This window comes from Notolepis coatsorum (assembly GCF_963971535.1).
Source record: "Notolepis coatsorum genome assembly, chromosome: 2".
Taxonomy (NCBI): Eukaryota; Metazoa; Chordata; class Actinopteri; order Aulopiformes; family Paralepididae; genus Notolepis; species Notolepis coatsorum.
In genome coordinates, this window is record NC_140166.1 from 203,961,108 (window position 1) to 203,981,493 (window position 20,386).

Below are 20,386 nucleotides of genomic sequence, written 5' to 3' on the forward strand. Positions count from 1 at the left end.
AACCTGCTCATCGGGAGCAGTTGGGGATTAAGTGTCTTGCTCAAGGACACTTTGACACACTGCCTGGGAGGAGCGGGAATCAAACCGGGAAGCTTCCGATTACCAGACAACTGCTCTACCTCCTGAGCCTCTGTTGCAGAGTTTAAAACCTTGATCTCCAACCATTGTCAATCAAGTTATACATATTTGAATTCATTGTTACTTACTTGGCTTATTGTTATGATTTCATATGCCTTTTTATGCTTAACTCCGTGTGCACTCGACGTGACTGTAAACGAGGGAAACCTTTGAGAGTAAATTAAATGGCTGCACCCCGCCGCGCCATCATGGGCCACTGGTTATGACTGTAATGGAGGTGTGCGTATCGTTGAACTCTGGGGTAATGGGGATGTTTTGCAGCGTTGCTCGCATGCAGCCTCCCTCTCTCACACACCTGCGCGGTGTCTCTGCCTACACATGCAAGACTCAACAGGAGGAGAGATTCCACTACTGGGGCCGTGTGTGTGTGAGTATGAGGGGGAGGAGAAACCCTACGCGGCCGCTCATGAAACCCCCTTCCCTCTGAGCTGTTGTTCTTGGCTCCTTCAACCTGCCCCAGTAAAGACAGCGGGTCAGGCTGCCTCAGGCCCGAACTAAGGCCTGACCCCCAGGTCAGCCAGCTAATAACCACAGGCTACCTGATCCAACTCGCTCTCCTCTCTGTCTCCCCCTCTCTCAGTCTGTCTCTCTCTCTCTCTCTCTCTCTCTCTCTCTGTATCTGTCCTTGTCTGTCTGTCTCTCTCTCTCTCTCTCACAAAGGGGAGACTGCCTTCACCTGGCTGCCGAGGAGAGTGGGGGGGGGGGGGGGGGGGGGGGGGGGTTGTTGGAGGAAGGGCGATAGACACACTTGTGTTGACAAAGGCAGAATGTTCCCCAGGGCAGTCTGGTGTTAAGAGCGATTTGCCCCGACTGGCAGACAGGCCCCGCGCTGCTCAGGTTTCACATGGGGGTCAGGTGTGTGTGTGTGTGTGTGAGATGTTATGTGTGTTATTTTGTGTGTTAATGAGTGAGAGATGGTGTGTGTGTGTGTGTGTGTGTGTGTGTTAATGAGTTAGAGATGGTGTGTGTGTTAATGAGTTAGAGATGGTGTGCGTCAGCGTTTCCGTTAGCCGGTAATTACCGGTATTTGACCGGCAAAATCTGTTGAAGTCCGACATATTTAATCTCTCCGGTCTTAATGTCCGGTGAAAATAATTCCCTGAGTCTAAGCACAATTTGATTATTTGAATTGTATTAAAATAGGCTAAAATTAAATAGCCTATGCGATGAACGAAACAATCATTACATTTGTTTCATCGTTGCTTCTAATAATGACAACGACGTTGTCAGCGAGAGCTTAGTGCTGGGTGTGCGAACTTTTGTGAAGCTGCAGAGCCGGAGCAGCAGCAGCACAATGCAGTACTCCAGCAGTACTCCAATTCAGCCATTTTCAATTCAATGTTGGGTGGGGGGCGCTGCTGTGCGGTCCCCAGAAAAGAGCCAATAACAGCTGAATCTGCTGCTCTGCATCGACATACTCTCGCAAATAAGTCATTGGGAGGTGGAGAGAGAGAGACGTCACGCAAACCCATGATAATGTTGCCGTCTCTCTCTGTGGTATTGCACATCCTCGAATTCACAGACTAGGGAATATATGCAGTTTATAACCTTGACCCGGTTATTAATATGGAATAAAAGCAATAACAACTTGCCACGTATTTATACGTGATTCTGTCCACAACGCATGGATTCGAAACCCGTATTTCTACGTGGTCGGGCGGCAAAGTGTTAATGAGTGGTGTGTATGTGAGAGAGAGATGGTGTGTGTGTTATTTTGTGTGTTAATGAGTGAGATATGGTGCAGGGCTCTACAGTGCGACCATATTGCTCGCATATGCCCCTAAACATATGTGCGTGCGAACCTGCAAAATCAAGTACTCGCACGGCGTGCAAGTGGGGCCGGCGAGTGCAGAGTACAGCCTCATTCGTCCTTTTTTTCCTCCGCTGCGAGAATCGTTAAAAAACTACAAGTCCCACAGTTCACAGCCGCATAAACGTTCCAATCACAGTAGAGTTTCCTGTGGTCACGTGACTGGAAACCGAAAGTAACGATCAGCGTCACTGTCTGTCTCTGAGTCAGACAATACAGCCATGTCGAAGCCCATTCAATTTTATTTTGCGCGAAAGATACCGGAGAATGAGAAGTCAGGCGAGGCAGCTCATGTTACAGAGGTGATGGTTAACGTTAACCAAGATACTGACGCTAGCCAGCATGCTAGCGAAGTTGGCCAAGCTAGCGAGGCTACACCCACTGTAGCACCCAATGTAGCCACTGTAGCTAGCGAAGCTACACCCACTGGAGCCGGAGGGAAGACATACAAATTTAACGTGAATTGGCTAAACATTTCCCCATGGCTAGAGTTAGAAAACAATGTCATGTTTTGTAAATATTGCAAAGTAGGATCGATGCATTGCTACACCCCTACAACTGGCCCACTGTGTATGTGTGTACAGCTAACTTGGCTAGCGTTATCAACCGCAGAGGTGGGCACCGGACGGCCAGAGTGCAAGCGGTGTGGCAATAGGGTCTAGCTGCAGCGTCGGACGGCCAGAGTGCAACGGTGTGACGTCGTAATTGGCAGAATCGACTGTCAATCAATGGTCTACCTGACACGCAAACTCATAAACAATGTTTCTGTACTGGAGGTGTACAGTATTTCAATAGGCAACCCTGAAAGGATTATTTTTCTAAAAGAGCAACACTAGCTCCCCCCTCTACTGATGGCCCTGGTTGTAAAGCCAGTGTCTCCTTTTTGTTCAATGTCACTGCCTTTCTTATCAGGCCTAGTTGTTGGCTACAACTTTGCCATAGTAGGCATTCATCACTTAATTAATAGTTCAAATGTCTGTGTCCCATTCCCGTTTGCACACGCAGATGATACACACACACGCACACAGTGGGCCAGTGACTTTGGTGGTATGTGCTATTGCACAGATGTGTCCCGTTCCCGTTTGCATGCACAGTACAAATATACATTTATTTTTGAAAAAAAAAAAACTGTTACTTGACATATTTTCACTGTGCTCCTAAATATTTTTGGGTGCTCCTAAATTTCTTTGTGTGCTCCTACATTTTTTCATTTAGGAGCACCTGTGCCCCTAGTGAAAAAGGTTAGCGTAGAGCCCTGTGGTGCGTGTGTTAATGAGTCATGTGTGTGTGAGAGAGAGATAGTGTGTGTGTTAATGAGTGGTGTGTGTGTGTACGTGTACGTGTACATGCGCACGCTGTGTCTGGATCAGAGCCCAGAGTTATATGGAAACAGTCTACTGGGATGTGGCAAAGGCCGCCTCCACACCCCAAATAGACACCGTCTTCTGTGAATGCCTGCGCGTGTGTGTGGTGGAGGGGGTCGGGGTGGGGTACAGAATGTTTGGATCCAATATTTGAGGGGAGGGGATTACATATTACCGACCCATTAATATCACTCAGATATATAATTGAAAATAATAATACTTTTAGTATGGATGAATAATAATACTTTTAGTATGGATTAGCGCTCCCATAGTCCAGCAGACTGTACACAGAGCAGACTCCGCGGATGTCCGCGCGGCTCTTTGAGCTTTCATAGTCGAGCAGATCTCAGCGGACGTCCGCGGTCTATTTCCTACATTTCTCGCACCAGTTTTACTACATTTCCCACAATTCTGTCTGTTCTACTATACTGGCAGATCAGAGGGAACATTTATCAGCGGGAGAGAGGGAGAGAGAGACAGAGAGAGAGAGAGAGAGAGAGCGCGCTTCACGGGCTCATCTCTCTCCTCGCGCCACAAATCGCTCGCGCGGCGTCACAAAACATGTCCGCGCCTCAGAAAATAGGAGCGTCGCACCTGTGGGTCTGCTGTCCGCTGAGATCAAAGCTCAAGAGTCCGCGCGGACGTCCGCGCGGACATCCGCGGAGTCTGCTCTGTGTACAGTCTGCTGGACTATGGGAGCGCCTTTAGTCGATTAGTCGACTAATCGGTCGCAAGGAGCCGTAGTCGACTGGCCAACCTCTTAGTCGAATATAAAAAATATATATATATAATAATTTTTTATTTATTTTTTAATCATTCTTTCCAAAAGAAAAGAGGCCTAGAAGCGTGGCTAACTATTGCGCTGTTGCAACTAGAAACACTGTCCTGGCCTGCTTCTAAGTTCAGTGGCCTGACAAAAAAAATATTAGATTTTTTTATTTTAATTTTTTTTTTATCATCTGGCGACCCACCCGCGGCGGCTCGCGACCCTCCTTTGGGTCGCGACCCCGACTTTGGGAACCACTGCACTAGACTAGACAAATATCAAGATGTATCCATCAGTGGACCAATTGCATGCTTTTGCAGAGGACAAGAAGCCTTCAGTCGACTCCTTCAGACATTAAGCACCCCCCACAGCCCAAATGGAATGATAAAAAAATATATATACTTTTTTTTTATTTAAATTTTTTTGTCGACCAATCGTCGACTAACGGCAAATTTTGGCCAATCATAGTCGACCATCCAAATCCTTAGTCGGGGACAGCCCTAGTATGGATGAATAATAATACTTTTAGAGATCTTCAGTTTTGCAGGATTTTTGGAGAAAGCATAATGAGACAAAACACACTATATCCTATATAATTGTATATGAATTCCTCTTGTTTCTTTGTTTACATACATTGTTTACAGCTTGTTATAATACGTTTTATTTTGTTTTCTGTTTTTTTTGTGGCCATCTTGGTCTATATAACACTTTTTTTATTCACTTTTTCTCCTTATTTTCTATTTTTCTCCCATCCCAATTTCGCCTCGCCAATTCTCCCTTCAATTCTCCCCTCCCCTGTCTCGAACGTTGTTAGACCATGCCTCCCACTGGTCGGCTGCAGTGAGGACCAAGCCTTGCATCACGTGTCCTCTCCGGTACACGAGGAGGCAGCTGTCGCATCTTTTCACCTGAACAGCGCGATCTCAGTGGCGAGGAGTAACGCGTGGGAGGCTCACGCTGCCCCCGATACTTCCTGATTCTGCTGTACAGGCGCACCAACCGACCTGTAGGAGTCGCTGTCCACATCGTCCAATCCCCACCCACTGGCTTTCCCACCCCTAACACTGCCAATTGTGTTAGTATGAACGACCGTCCAAGCCGGTAGCAACGCCGAGAGCTGGGCTCGATACCAGCATCTCCTGCGTTAGTGGCGAGTGCCTTGCCCACTGCGCCACTCAGCCGCCCTGTCTATATAACTTATTGTCAATGTCAAGTATACTATTATATACTTATTGTTTGTGTCTTGTAAGCCCATATGGGCTGGTCATACACCTGTATGTAAGACACAAACATCATCATTTAGTATGGATGAATAATAATACTTTTAGTATGGATGAATAATAATACTTTTAGTATGGATGAATAATAATACTTTTAGTATGGATGGATCCTAATCTGCAAGCACTGATATATATCTGTGGATATGAGCTGATGAGACCAGTACACAATTGTAATATTGGTGCACCGATTTATCTGTCTGGTCACATGTACCCCTAACCCTCCTCTCCCTATTTCTCCCTAGCTCCTTCAAACACTGTCTCTACCTCCCCCCCCTCTCTCTATCTCTCCCCTCTCGCTCTCTCTCCCTCCCTCCCTCCCTCTCTCTTCCTCTATCTCTCCCTCTCTCTCCCCCTTTCTCTCTCTCTCTCCCTCTATCTCTCTTCGTCTATCTCTCCCCTCTCCCTCCCTATCTCTCTCTCCCTCCCTCCTCTCTCTCTCTCTCTCTCTCTCTCTCTCTCTCTCTCTCTCTCTCTCTCTCTCTCTCTCTCCGTCCCTCGTCACTGTCTCCCTGTGACAGGCTGACAGCCTTGCAGCTTCCCCATAATGTGGGCAAATCACTGTAAACGGCAGCGGTAAAGTTTTTTTTTTTTTTCTTTTTTACAGTATTCAGAAAGCATAAATCTCTCCGCTCTACACACGTCACATGAATTTCGTCGGCCATAAGAGGGAAGTCCCGGCTCCAGGCCCTCGCCCCACAGCCCGACCCCACCCCCCACCCCATCATCCTTATACGGCTGTTTATACGCAGCCTGTCAGACTAAAAGAGAGCGCGTGTCTGTACGCCACACGGTCACAAACACACACTCATACACACACACACTCATACACTACAGAGGCACTTGGCGTCACCTTTTAACCAGGTCTTTTCTCTACCACATTTCCCCCTTTTCCGGTGAGCTTAACACGTTAGTCATGGGAGGGAGGATATGTGAGCGTTGCGTGCGTCGTTGCCGTGCGCGCGGTTGTCTGGGCCTGCTCCCTGGAATGCCCTCTCAACCTCACACTCCTCTGTTCCACGTCTCCCCCCCCCTCTCCTCCTCCAAGCGGCTTCCTCCAGGGTGATTAGTGTGGCTCAGAAGTTCCTCTGTGTTCTCCTGTTGCTATAGCGGATGATGTATTGTTTTAAGGTGTGTGTGTGCCTGTGAGTGCCTGTGTCTCCGTGTTGAGGGTGTTTATAGTGTTTGCTCTGGGCGGCAGGTCAGCGCAGCAATAGGCCTCTCCAGGCTCTTTATCTGTTTGTTCCCTCTCTCCTCCTCCTCCTCTTTGCACAATCCTTAGCATCTGCTGGAGAACGTCGGGTGACTTTGTCTCTCTAGCTGTGAGCGGTCTGGATACAGTAGTGTCCTTTACACCGGGCTTGTTGTGGCGTTTCCTCCCGATTCCCAAAAGGTTTGAAACGCGAAGCGTACAGAATTGTGTTTTTAGAAGAAAGAAAAAAAGATTTTTTTTCTTTTCTCTTTCATCTCCTAGACGTCTCTCTCTCTTGGACCTCGCCCCGTGATCCCGAGGATGTAGAAAGAAAGAAAATACACACACACACACAGAAAACAAAAAAAACTTGGCTTCACTTTTGAGTCGACTAACCCTCATGACTTCAGCGTCTGACCTCTCAAGTCTGTTTCCTTCCTTGCCTCTAATGTGGGAAACACGGTTTTTGTTTTCATGAATGGACAAAGGAGCCACTTCCGCTGATGGATGCAGAGTTAGCAGGTTGTTATGAAAAGCGATAGTGTTATACCCTTTTTTATTTGTTTGGGCTATTCCCAGGACGGAGCAGACATCAAGCCTTGACTCTTAGCCAAATGATCCATTTTCTCCTGGGTGCCTGGAGTAGACAAACCCTAGGTTCAGCGTTGTCCTGACGCTGGTGCAAGCGCACACACACACGCACAGCGCTATGTTGCACCTTTCATCTGTAGCCAGCCCTCCTCTTGTTAATGTTCTCACACACACCCAACAGGCGCACAATCCTTTTCTTTTCTTTTTTTCAAACCCTCGCTTTTTTTCTGCATCTGCACTTCTCTCTCTCTCTCTCTCTTTCCCAGTCCTCACAGGCTCACATGTGTAAGACGGAGGTCGTACGGCTGATCTCCTAAGCACATGTAGATCCAGTCGTCTCTTTCTCTCTCATACATATCTCTGATATTCAGAGAGGAAACAGCTTCTGTCTTCCCAACAGCTGGGAACAAACATAATACCCTCTCTCTCTCTCTGTTCATGCGTCTGTCTGACAGTCGGGGAGGAGACAACTTCCATCTTCCCCACAGCTGGGACCAGATAGAACCCTCTCTCTCCCTCTCCCTCTCTCTCGCTCTCTCCTCCTTTCGTCTCCTTCACCCCCCCCCCCCCCCCCTTTCCCCAGCCGACCAGCCGCTCCTCTTCAACCCAGTCACGACCCCCTGCTCTTTCCACCTCCCCATCATCCATCTACCCCTCATTCCCCTACAAGTGTGGGAACTGGAGCGGTCTGCGGCTCGTTCTGACTCATCTCTCTGGTGACACACACACACACACACACCGCTCACCGGTCAGCACCGTGGCATCTGGTACACAGGGAACCCCCCACCTCCACCAACCCCCTGTGCAGGGTATAAATCTCTCCTGACTCCCTCTGACCCAGCTGGACGTACCACCCAGTGGCTCGGGAGATAGAGCAGTAGTCTCGTAATCCAGAGATTCACGGTTTGAATTCCCACTCCTCCAGGGCAAGACACTTAACCCCTAACTGCTCCCGATGAGCAGTTTGGCACCTTTGCACGGTCGGCCTCCTCCATCGGTGTGAGGATGGGTGAGTGAATGGGTAAAATGTGAGTTTAAAAAATCGTAAAGCGCTTTGGATAAAAGGGACGTATATAAATGCACCATTTACCAAATAGAGGCACTGGGGGATTCTACCCATACCTTTCTCAGACTCTGACTGGAGTCATTCCTGAATATTGAGTGAGCAACCAGTTAACAGTGTTGACCTAAGTGTCCACGGCCACAGAGCCATTCAAGAGACCCGTCACTGGAAGTCTATTGGTTCTGCTCTTTTGCCAGCATTTGGATCACACGGCTGACCGAGTGTCCAGGTTACACACACAAGACCAGACGTGGCCTCCGCGATTATACATGCGCAGGATGTAGTGAGATGTGTATTGGAATACTGTGTGTCGGCCTCCGTTGATGAAGGGGCGAGACATGGCAAATACACACAGCTGCCAGGTGGAAAACTCTATCTGAGTTGGGCTTGTCGGTTTTTCTCTTGGTTGATTTTTTTTGTCAATGCGCGGACCCCACTGTCCCTGTCCGGGAGCAGCGGGAATTGAACCAGGAACCTTCCGATCACCAGACGACCGCTCTACCTCCTGAACCGCTGTCACCCAGTAGCACGACATCTACCAGCTAAAGAAACACAGACAGTGCTCTCCCTTAGTATAAATTAAGGAAAGAGGCGGATTGACTGAAGCCGTCTACTCGTCGCGTAAATAAACGTCGTCCCAAATGACCCATTTGTGGAGAAATCAAAAGCACTGCATTTGGCTTCAGCCACAGCGCCTTGCTGGTCGAACTGTCTCGGTTGCTAACGTGTGCTGATCAGCTAAGATAGGTGTGAAGCCACACAGAGTATTACGAGCGGCAACATGTTCGACTATATGGCTCTGTTTTTGGGGGCAAGTCGTCGGGCGTTGCTTTCAGTGTACTGTTGCCTTAAGGAACGGAGGAAAGGGAGTTCTGTGTTTAGAACGTTCAGTCATCACAGGTGATGAAGAGAGACGTCGCAAGGAAATAAAATCGCTGAGAATAATGTGGAGCCATTCACACAGCACTCCTCTGAGAGAAGGAGCGAGTGTGGGAAGAGAGGAGGTAGAAGGAGGTGTGTGTGTGTGTGTGTGTGTGATGATGGGGGAGGAGGAGATCAGTGGCAAGGCGTCCATCCATCCGGGGGGGGGGGGGGTGGGGGGTCCTCGGGGACCCGTTCCTACGCATCCTCCTGTCACTCACACGGACACACACACACACACACACACACACACACACACACACACACACACACACACACACACACACACACACACACAAAGCTGAGATAAGGCCCTAGTTGGGATGACGTAATGGGAAAACCATACACTTCCTCTCTGAGGTGGTAACAGTAGAGCAAGTCTTAAGTTTCATTCACGCCTCTGTAAAGTTACTTTTTACCGTACCGCCCGAACGGGTTCACCGAACGCCTTGCTCTCAACAAATGAAATTCTCCCCATATTTCTCCTTCTTGTCCTCGTCCATTACATATCGGGGCTGGTTGCAGGCAAAACACCTGTAGACGCTTCTTCTAAGCAAATGAGTCTGCACACGCCTCCGGCAGCGGCATAGAGGAATTCGTAGAGGAGTGTGTTTGCTGTCTCTCCAGATTTATATGGATGAGGACGTGTGTGTGGGCTCCAGAACAGCTGGAGACGAGGCACATATTTACCTGAGGGAGTTGGAGCGCGCTGGGGGAGAGCTGGGAGCGCGCTGGGGGAGCGTTGGCTCGGTGCGTTTCCCCCCTCAGCTGGACCGTCTCGTCGCTCTGCTTCACATGTGTTCGCTCGGGTCGATTGGGGTCAGCGCCGTGTCAATGAAGAGACTAGGCGATTAAAATGGTTTCACGGCAGATTTTTTTCTGACCGCTCCATGTGGCCGTCTGGTATCTGTATGTATGTGCAAGTGTGTGTGTGTAAGTTCAGTGGTGTTTGGCTTAGTGTCCTCTCCTCTGTTCCTCCTCTCCTCTCCTCTGTTCCTCCTCTCTCTTCTCCTCTCCTCTCCTCTGTTCCTCCTCTCTTCTCCTCTCCTCTGTTCCTCCTCTCTTCTCCTCTCCTCTGTTCCTCCTCTATTCTCCTCTCCTCTGTTCCTCCTCTCTTCTCTTCTCCTCTGTTCCTCCTCTCTTCTCCTCTCCTCTGTTCCTCCTCTTCTCCTCTCCTCTCCTCTGTTCCTCCTTTCCTCTTCTCCTCTCCTCTGTTCCTCCTCTCTTCTCCTCTCCTCTGTTCCTCCTCTCCTCTGTTCCTCCTCTTCTCTCATCTGTTTCTCCTCTCCTCTGTTCCTCCTCTCCTCTGTTCCTCCTCTCCTCATGGTCATCCTCTCATCTGTTTCTCCTCTCCTCTGCTCCTCCTCCTCTCCCCCTGTTCTTCCTCTCCTCTGTTCCTCCTCCTCTCCCCATGTTCTTCCTCTCCTCTGTTCCTCCTCTTCTCTCCTCTGTTCCTCCTCTCCCCTCTGTTCCTCCTCTCCTCATGGTCATCCTCTCCTCTCCTCTGTTCCTCCTCTCCTCTGTTCCTCCTCTTCTCTCATCTGTTTCTCCTCTCCTCTGTTCCTCCTCTCCTCATGGTCATCCTATCCTCTGTTTCTCCTCTCCTCTGCTCCTCCTCCTCTCCCCCTGTTCCTCCTCTCCTCTGTTCCTCCTCTTCTCTCCTGTTCCTCCTCTCCTCTGTTTCTCCTCTCCTCTCTGTTCCTCCTCTCCTCTGTTCCTCCTCTTCTCTCCTCTGTTCATCCTCTCCTCTGTTCCTCCTCTCCTCTCCCCATGTTCCTCCTCTCTTCTCCTCTCCCCTGTTCCTCCTCTCCTCTCCTCTGTTCCTCCTCTTCTCTCCTCTGTTCCTCCTCTCCTCTCCTCTGTCCCTCATCTCCTCTCCTCCTCCTTTTCTCTCCTCTCTGTTCCTCCTCTCCTCTGTCCCTCATCTCCTCTCCTCTGTTCCTCCTTTTCTCTCCTCTCCTCTGTTCCTCCTCTCCTCATCTGTTTCTCCTCTCCTCTGTTCCTCCTCTCCTCTGTTCCTCCTCTCTTCTCCTCTCCCCCTATTCCTCCTCTCCTCATCTGTTTATCCTCTCCTCTGTTTCTCCTCTCCTCTGTTCCTCCTCTCCTCTGTTCCTCCTCTCTTCTCCTCTCCCCCTGTTCCTCCTCTCCCCTGTTCCGTTCCTCCTCTCCTCATCTGTTCCTCCTCTCCTCTTCTCCTCTCATCTGTTTCTCCTCTCCCCTGTTCCTCCTCTCCTCTGCTCCTCCTCTCCCCATGTTCTTCCTCTGTTCCTCCTCTCCTCTTCTCCTCTCATCTGTTTCTCCTCTCCCCTGTTCCTCCTCTCCTCTGCTCCTCCTCTCCCCATGTTCTTCCTCTCCTCTGTTCCTCCTCTTCTCTCCTCTGTTCCTCCTCCCCTCTGTTCTTCCTCTCCTCTGTTCCTCCTCTTCTCTCCTCTGTTCCTCCTCCCCTCTGTTCCTCTTCTCCTCATGGTCATCCTCTTCTCTCCTATGCTCCTCCTCCTCTCCCCCTGTTCTTCCTCTCCTCTGTTCCTCCTCTTCTCTCCTCTGTTCCTCCTCTCCCCTCTGTTCCTCCTCTCCTCATGGTCATCCTCTTCTCTCCTCTGCTCCTCCTCTCCTCTGTTCCTCCTCTCTGTTCTTCCTCTCCTCTCTGTTCCTCCTCTCCTCATGGTCATCCTCTCCTCTGTTCCTCCTCTCCTCTCCCCATGTTCCTCCTCCTCTCCCCATGTTCCTCCTCTCCTCTCCTCTGTTCCTCCTCTTCTCTCCTCTGTTCCTCCTCTTCTCTCCTCTGTTCCTCCTCTTCTGTTCCTCCTCTCCTCTCCTCTGTTCTTCCTCTCCTCTGTTCCTCCTCCTCTGTTCCTCCTCTCCTCTGTTTCTCCTCTCCTCCTCTCCTCCTCCTCTCCTCTGTTCCTCCTCCCTCTCCTCTGTTCCTCCTCCCTCTCCTCTGTTCCTCCTCTCCTCTGTTTCTCTTCTCTCTCCTCTGCTCTCCTCATCTCCTCTGTTCCTCCTCTCCTCTCCTCTCCTCTGTTCCTCCTCTCCTCTGTTCCTCCTCTCCTCTGCTCTCCTCTCCTCTGTTTCTCCTCTCCTCTCTGTTTCTCCTCTCCTCTGTTCCTCCTCTCCTCTCCTCCTCTGTTCCTCCTCTCCTCTGCTCTCCTCATCTCCTCTGTTCCTCCTCTCCTCTGCTCTCCTCTCCTCTGTTTCTCCTCTCCTCTCTGTTTCTCCTCTCCTCTGTTCCTCCTCTCCTCTCCTCCTCTCCTCCTCTGTTCCTCCTCTCCTCTGCTCTCCTCTCCTCTGTTCCTCCTCTCCTCTCCTCTCCTCTGTTTCTCCTCTCCTCTGTTCCTCCTCTCCTCTCCTCTCCTCTGCTCTGTTCCTCCTCTCCATTGGCTCAGTCCACACACCTGTGTCCTTCGCAGTAGAGGTTTCACAGAGAGAGGGCTTTATGACAGGGAGGCAACTTAAACTTCTGTCATCCACACGTCCCCAGGCCCGTGTTGCCATGTAAGATTGATGTGGCCACTTAGCCACAATAAAGCCTTCCATTGGAGGTCAAAAGGTCACAATGAGGAACTCCAGAGTTCAGACCTCTGACTCACCTTGATTTACAACTCCGCTCCAGTCGCTAACTATCGCTTTTTGTTTTTTAACAGTTCACGTACAAAGGGAAGTAATTACAGGTATAGCGAGGCCAGTGATGGTGACCTTTTTGTTATGTGATAAAACGAGAACAGCTTTGTCTGAAAAGTTATGTCAAATGAGAGCGTTCTCTTTTGATCATTGGACGTGAACGGCCTTGAGCCCGGCGGACCTGGCGCTAAATCCACTTTGCAAATGAAATCTCCAGATTTCTTGTGACTGGCGGTAACCTCAATTTTACAACCCCCCCCCCCCCCCACACTAAAGGTTGTTGACACCTGTCCCTTCAAAGGCGGCGGTGGAGCTTGTCAATAAAACTGGTGTTTTCAAAGGATATTTCTCCCCAATTTCTCTTTTTTTGTTTAGTCTGCCCCGTGTCTGACCCTGGGGTTCAAGCTGTCCAGGCCTCTGTCTCTCCCCAGGCTGAGCTGCTCTCTCCCCAGGCATCTGTTTTCTAGATAAGAACCTGATTCACGACTCTGTCACTGACACAGTGTTGGGCCGTCGACATCTCCACTCTCTCTCTCTCTCTCTCTCTCTCTTTATTCTCGCTCTCTCTCTCTCTCTCTCTCTCTCTCTGTATCCGCCCTCCCACGGCCCGCTTTTTATAGTGTGACAATGCAGATTTAGTGACAAATCTAGTGAGATGTCGGGGAAGGAGAAAAAAAGGCCTCCTCTGTTTGTTACATTAAGAGATCAGTGTTCAGAGAGAGAGAGCGAGAGAGAGAGAGTCGGCCCAGCATTTTAAACATCCACCGACCGCGTGACCTTGTCGGTGACATGATAGAAAACGGTCCTTTTTTTTTTTTGGGACGATGACAGTTTAGGACGGGAACCTCCCAGTGACCAGGCGGTGAACCCCTGTCCCGTCAGGAGAACACTGTGGAGCGCCCTGCAAAAGGGAGCTGTGGCCTTGGCACCGAACATCGGCCACTGAAACCTGTTGCCACTTTTTAATACCCTCCTTTTTTTTTCTCCCCCTCTCTACGGTCGCCTCCTTTTCATATCCACAGAAAAGTGGCCATCTCCCAATATGGTCTTTTCTCTCTCTCTCTCTCTCTCTCTCTCTCTCTCTCTCTCTCTCTCTCTCTCTCTCTCTCTCTCTCTCTCTCTCTCTCTCTCTCCCCCCCCCCTCTCTCTCTTCTCCGTTTCTCCTCTCTGTTCTTCCTCCTCTGTTCTTCCTCTCCTCCTCCTCTCTGTTCTTCCTCCTTGTCTGTTCTTCCCCTCCTACTCCTCTCCTCTGTTCTTCCCCTCCTCCTCCTCTCCTCTCTGTTCTTCCTCTCCTCTTTGTTCCTCCTCCTCTCCTCTCTGTTCTTCCTCTCCTCTCTGTTCCTCCTCCTCTCCTCTGTTCCTCCTCCTCTCCTCTGTTCCTCCTCTCTTCTGTTTATCCTCTCTTCTCTCTGTTCTTCCTCTCCTCTCCTCCTCCTCTCCTCTCTGTTCCTCCTCTCCTTTCTGTTCCTCATCTCCTCTCTGTTTCTCCTCTCTGTTCTTCCTCTCCTCTCCTCCTCCTCTCCTCTCTGTTCCTCCTCCTCCTCTCCTCTCCTGGCGGCCTCTTGTCCAGCGGGGCCACTCTGTTTCACAGTCTAATTACAGGTCAATTAAAGGCTTTCTCCCTCAGCCTTCCCTCTGCCAGCGGTCCGGGCCGGAGCAGGCTTAGAGCCTCCGCCGAGTGGGAGTGAATGAGATATCATTTCATGTGGAGATCAGCCGAGAGAGAGGGAGAGGGGGGATCCGAATAGAGGGGATTGGGTGGGTGGGGGGGAACCCCCTCTCTGAATGGAGCGAGAGTTCCCGCATACACCCTAACCTTAAAGAAGGGGCCCTTCTGGATAGAGGCCAGGGGATTATGGGAATATTCATGACCAGATAAAGGGGTGGGCGGCTGAATGGCCGTGTTTCGTGGCTCATCTCTTAGGTAAACAGGGCCCTAAATGGGCTTTTTAGATCCCTTTTCCCGCAGCTCTGCGCGGAGCGGGCAGTGGTGACTCTGTGTCGTATCCGCGGAGGCCCTGAAAAGAAGAGGCTTGTTGTGGTCTTTTCTCTCCTTTTCGGAGAGACACAACAGATGTCGCAGAGGGAAATAAATATCTGTTTCTCCCAGTTTCTACACCTAGAATATTGGCTTTTCTGAAAGCCTCCATTCACTGTCCCCCTGTGGCGTCCCAGTGTCCCGCAAGCTGCCACAGGCTCGTTTTAATGTCGTTAAGACTCTGTAACGTGAACGGGGGGGGGGGGGGGGTGGGGGTCGTTGCCATCCTGATCCTCGCTGCCATCCATCTCCCCGTGTGAACCCCCCCCCCCCCCCCCACACACGTCATTCCAGTCATCAAAGGCGATCGGGGGCCCAGGTGAAACATGAACTAAGGCTGAACTAGTGTTGTCCTCCTAAGAGAGATGTTAAAGCGCTCGCCCTGCGCCGGTCCACATGTCGGCTCCGTACAGTAGTCCACCTGCCTCGTCTCGGGGCCCGGTGCCCTAAACCCCGACCGTTTGAAGATCCAACCGGGGGGTTTCCCCTCTCCTCCCTCTTGTCTCGGGGCGTGACAGCTACTCCCCCCTCAGCCCCCGCTTCCCCTTTCTTCAGACAGATGTTAGTAATCCTGATGTGATTGGCTCAGATTGAGTTATGTTGTCCTGTGGTCCGGGCAGCCCCGGCCCACGCGGCTCAGCTTTAGCCGCGGTCCTGCGGTGGTGTGTGTGTGTGTGTGTGTGTGTGTTGGAATGGAGTTGGGGCAGGTTAGGTTTCAGCCTCACACCTGCCGCGGTGCCGTGTCAGCGCCTCCCCAGCCCCCCCCCTTTTTAATGCCCCCATTAGTGTTGTAATCTCCCGGCACTCCGCCATTGTGCCTCGACGTGTTAAGAGTATCAAAGGCAGGGGGAATTTATTTTCTCCCACCTGCTTGTGTGTGTGTGTGTGTGTGTGTGTGTGTGTGAGTAGGAAGGTGAGAGGAGGTGGAGGCAGTGTTCCTATATGGCTCTGTTTTTCAGGGATGTGTGACTGTGTGTGTGTCGGGCCCCACAGCTTTTCTCAGCCCTCAGATTTGATGTCGGGACATGCGAGGGTGCAGCACGGGTGTCCGTGGGCGTGCGGGACGTGTGCGTATGCGTCTTCTCAAAGGCCGCCGTGTGCCTTTCATCCGTCAGGAAAAGGGATACCGCTGCACCCGTGCTCCCATCAAGAGGGGGTCGCACACGAGACCCCGTCTGTCTGAGGTCCGGTTACATACAGACTAAAGGCACACACACACACACACACACACGGCCCTCACCTTTGTACCTGAAATGGACACTTAAGACGCCGTTGTTCACGAGGTCGTCTAAAGTCATTGTGATGTATCACTCCTTGAAAACCAAGAAGTCCTTTCAGGTGATGTTTTCACAGGGCCTCGTTACAGCGGGAGCGTCAACAACAGTTTGCCTGCACATCTCGTGTGGCCGATGGATCAGGCTAGAGCCGGCGTCGGTTTGTTCTTCCTAGACGCAGTGTTTGAGTTAGTGCTTGGTGGAGATCCAGACAGATTAGCGAGGGGCAGATAGGGGAGTTGGGAGCTCTGTAGTGCAGCTGGCATCGCTGCAAACCCATGGCCTCCTTTTCTCTCCCTGGGCCCATAGACCTTCCTCAGCCACTGTTTAATCAGCCATTAAGACCATGTTACTTCAGACGCCCGTCGTGTGACGGTACATGTGTGTGGAAGAATCGCGCCTCCTTCGCAGGCTGTCCAATAGGACAATAGGGGCCCAATGAAGAGAAAGGAAGTGACTGGACTTTTTCCAGTAGATTTCCCCTTTTATGTGTAAACGTTGTTGTTATGGTATCTCCCGCTGTGCATTAGCCCCATGCCCCGGAGAGACATACCGGGTCGTGGCACGAGGGGGAGCGGGGCGGAGACTCCTCATCACATACGTTGAAGTGGTCTCGCTTTAGTCTTGGTCTTCATCAGATATGTGAAGTGGTCTAGCTTTAGTCTTGGTTGTCAACTTGTCACAGTGTCAGCGCGCACCATCTGGTGTTATGGTGGGAACACGAGGTACAATGGTCCTGTATGACGAGCCCTGTTGTTCGGCGTGTAGAGCGTTGGTTTCAGAGCCACTCGGTGAAGGTATGCACGGGCTATTGTCCTGCTGTCAGCGGTCTAGCGCAGAGAAAGCCATGGACCGTTAGGGCCTGCAGGGGATACCTGCTTCCCTCAAAATAGGGTTAGAGGAGGTTCCCGTTTCTCACCACCCCGCGGGGACGCCGGCCACTTGGATTGTTAAATAAAAATCATTTACTTGCTTTGTGAAATCCTTGGGAAACATTTCTCTAAATGTTTTTTTGGGAACGTTGTGTATTTGCGGTAAAAGGCGTGACTAACCCACTTTCTTTGTGTGTTTCTCTGCAGAGAAAGTGCGTGAGATCCAGGAGAAACTTGAAGCCTTTATAGAAGCTCTTCACAAGGAGAAATAGGAGAACCAGGTATTTGTAACTATATAAATCGTGCTACTTAGCACTTGCTAAATAATAGGCCTAGCCAGCACTGCAGCAATTCACTGGTATATCCTACAATAAACCTTTTTATTTTGTAGTTGTTCACCTTGTCTAATCTGTGAAGATGTCGGGTGTTGGTTGTGTTACGTTGTTAATTTAGACACGTCTCCCATTTATATTTGTTCTGTTCTCTTTTTTTGCAGAACCATCAGAGGCAAACCTGTGGATCACAGCAATGCACTGAACAAAGACAACTAATTCAGCCCCTTTGTAAATGACTCATCCATGCCCCCCCCCCGACACCACCCATCTGATTTTAATGTCCCCGGCTTAGCTTCACGCCCCCTCGCACGCTGAAGAAAAGACAGATCTTAAGAGACCGACTAAAGGGAGGAAGAGTGGGCAGACTTTGTTTTTCTTTTTTTTATATGTATTTCTTTTTTTCCCCTGTGGTTTTTATTTTTTATTTTTTGCAAGCTGCCCCAGGGACAGAGTTTGGAGTGTTTCTGCCTCCTTGGCTGAGCAGACCCAGTGGATCAGAGGCCAAGAGTGAAGGAAGAGTTCTTCTTCATGGCTCCCAGCTCCCCCCGTCACACGCATGTCCTCTATGATCAGGATGTGAAGCCACTCTGTCTGAGCATCCAGAACTCCCCTCCTCTGCACACGGGAACCTGGAATACCGGAGGAGGAGGTGGAGGAGGAGGAGGAAGACGACGAGAGACGTTTTAGAAGGCGCGGCCAGACTTCTGCTCTGAACACTCGGTGCCCTCCTTTCAAATAAATTAGGACTTTGTACAGGCTGCTCTCCCCACTTCCTTTACTTTAGTGTCTCTGTAAAGTAGTGTGACATGAGTGTGAGGGTACAGTATAACACCTGGGAGGGTACAGTATAACACCTGGGAGGGTACAGTATAACACATGGTAGGGTACAGTATAACACCTGGGAGGGTACAGTATAACACCTGGGAGGGTACAGTATAACACATGGTAGGGTACAGTATAACGGCTTTGGCTTCGTTGATGGTGGGTGAAAGAGCCTTGATATTAGTATATTGGCTTCTCCTCGTGCCCCCTGGCACCTGTCACAGTACCTGCCCTGGCACCTGTCACAGTACCTGCCCTGGCACCTGTCACAGTACCTGCCCTGGCACCTGTCACAGTACCTGCCCTGGCACCTGTCACAGTACCTGTCCTGGCACCTCTCACAGTACCTGCCCTGGCACCTGGCACAGTACCTGCCCTGGCACCTGGCACAGTACCTGCCCTGGCACATTCAATGTTAGTGTTCGTTATAGCTTATACTTATTCACCACTCCGGCTGCACTTAGGACCATAGCGCACTTAGGACCTAATGCACTCTATATGATCCTAAATTAGATGCTTTTATTTCACAAGTACTGTACATATCCCGTTAGTAATTCAGTGATTGCCAGGTACAATATTCACCTCCAAAGCGATCGACTATGATCATGCGTAAGCATTTCCATACCGTAAGTGTAAAAAATAATATAGTGTATATAGATTGAATTACTTATTTTGCTGTGGCACGTTTAATTTGACGGCTGTGTTGGCCATATTTTGTAGAAATTAGTGTTGATAGGGCCTTTGCCCAAACCCTAGTGGATGTGTGTGTGTGTGTGCACAGTTGTGAGCACGTACTTAATCATCACAGGTCTTTCAGTAACATTTCATATCTCACCACCTCTCCACCACCTAGGCTTTTGATTCTATTGGATACAGCAGCCGTAGTCCATCTCGCTCTTCTTGGTCCCTTTGGTCCAATCACAAAAGATGAAAGGGAAAGGGCCGTTTAAAGCCTGGCGACACACTCATCCCCTGGACCTTCTCTTCACCTTCCAGAAGAAGAATAGAATCTGCCCCAGGTTCTAATGCCTCCTAACAACTCACTCTCTTATTCACGGACCTACCAGAGACCTCTCTCTCTCTCTCTCTCTCTCTCTCTCTCTCTCTGTGTGTTATCCATCTACCCACATTTCCTTTTCGTCATTGTCATTGATTCTTGTTTCTTTCCACGTTCCCTCTGTCCATCCCCTGCTCTTCCTTGCTTAAAAGATTAAAAAAAAATGAAAAAAAATAAGTAATGATGACCCGAAGGTGACAAGAGGCTGTCTTCAACCCCCGTCATTCATATGTGTATATGGGTATATATATATGTACCATACATTGTGTACATGTAAAGTTAATGAGTTGCCATGGAGCCGCATACAGGAGCTGGGCCAGGTGTACCTGTGTAATGGTGTGTCCATGGGGTTCAAGAAAACCATATTTCTCTTATGTATGTAGAATGTAATGTTTGCATGGTGTTCCCCATCAGATGTGCTTTATTTATTAAATTTGATTGTGTTTAAAAGGAGAAAAACAAAGTGGAAATAGAATTGACGTAAATAAAAGTGGCATTTTCCATGATGATCGTCATCTTGTGTGGTTGATGTTGTGTATTGGGGATCATTGATATGTGAGAGTATCACTGCTGTCACGTCAAAACCCCCATATAGTTACCGGTAAGTCTGTTTTTCAATCCGATTTCAGATGAATACCCATTAAAAAGAGAATTCCACGTGAGGTTCGGGCTCCGGGTGGGAAGCACCACAGGCCCTGTGATGCTAGAGTCACCATATTGCAATTTATTCCCTTTTTTCAACTGCAAATAGTCCCTAATGGTAAACTTGAACATCTGCAATACAATATACATCATCCGTTTATTTTTTTTAATTTTTTTTACTTACATTTTTATTAACATTTACAGACATACAACACTTAGATAAAACCTACAATAACATCAACACAACAGTATACAGACATGGGCCCCTTGAATTACTATAATGCGGCTGCGTTCAGCAGCTCAGACCCCCATAAGAGGGACGCCATCCACCCCTAGAAATAGGGTTCCCCCACATCCCAGGTCCGTCCCACGCGGGGCCGAGCACCCAGCGACACGGGTCCCTTGAATTTAACTGGGCCAGGCTCAGTAGAGGAGCGAGGGGTGGTACTCTTCCCCCCCCCCCACCGTGCCAAGCCCGCTACCTCCCATGGCACCAAGCACCCCACCCCACGCACAACGACCCCACTACATCATCCATTTATAACGTAATGTAATATAAACGTAATATAACATTTTCAGTCAGTTCAGCTCATTTCAATCATGTAT

The 20,386-nt window shown here is 49.9% G+C and overlaps 1 protein-coding gene across 5 annotated transcripts in view; it reads left to right on the forward strand.

The window, feature by feature from the left end:
• The window catches only part of opa1 (OPA1 mitochondrial dynamin like GTPase), an 80,124-nt gene extending 60,480 nt beyond the window's left edge, over positions 1-19,644 (forward strand). For all 5 annotated transcript variants that reach the window (XM_084308966.1, XM_084308967.1, XM_084308969.1 and 2 more), the window contains 2 exons: positions 17,132-17,205; positions 17,421-19,644. In XM_084308966.1, the coding sequence (XP_084165092.1) occupies positions 17,132-17,196 (65 nt within the window). In that variant the 3' untranslated portion in view covers positions 17,197-17,205; positions 17,421-19,644. The remainder of the gene's footprint in view (positions 1-17,131; positions 17,206-17,420) is intronic.
• The last annotated feature ends 742 nt before the right edge of the window (positions 19,645-20,386 follow it).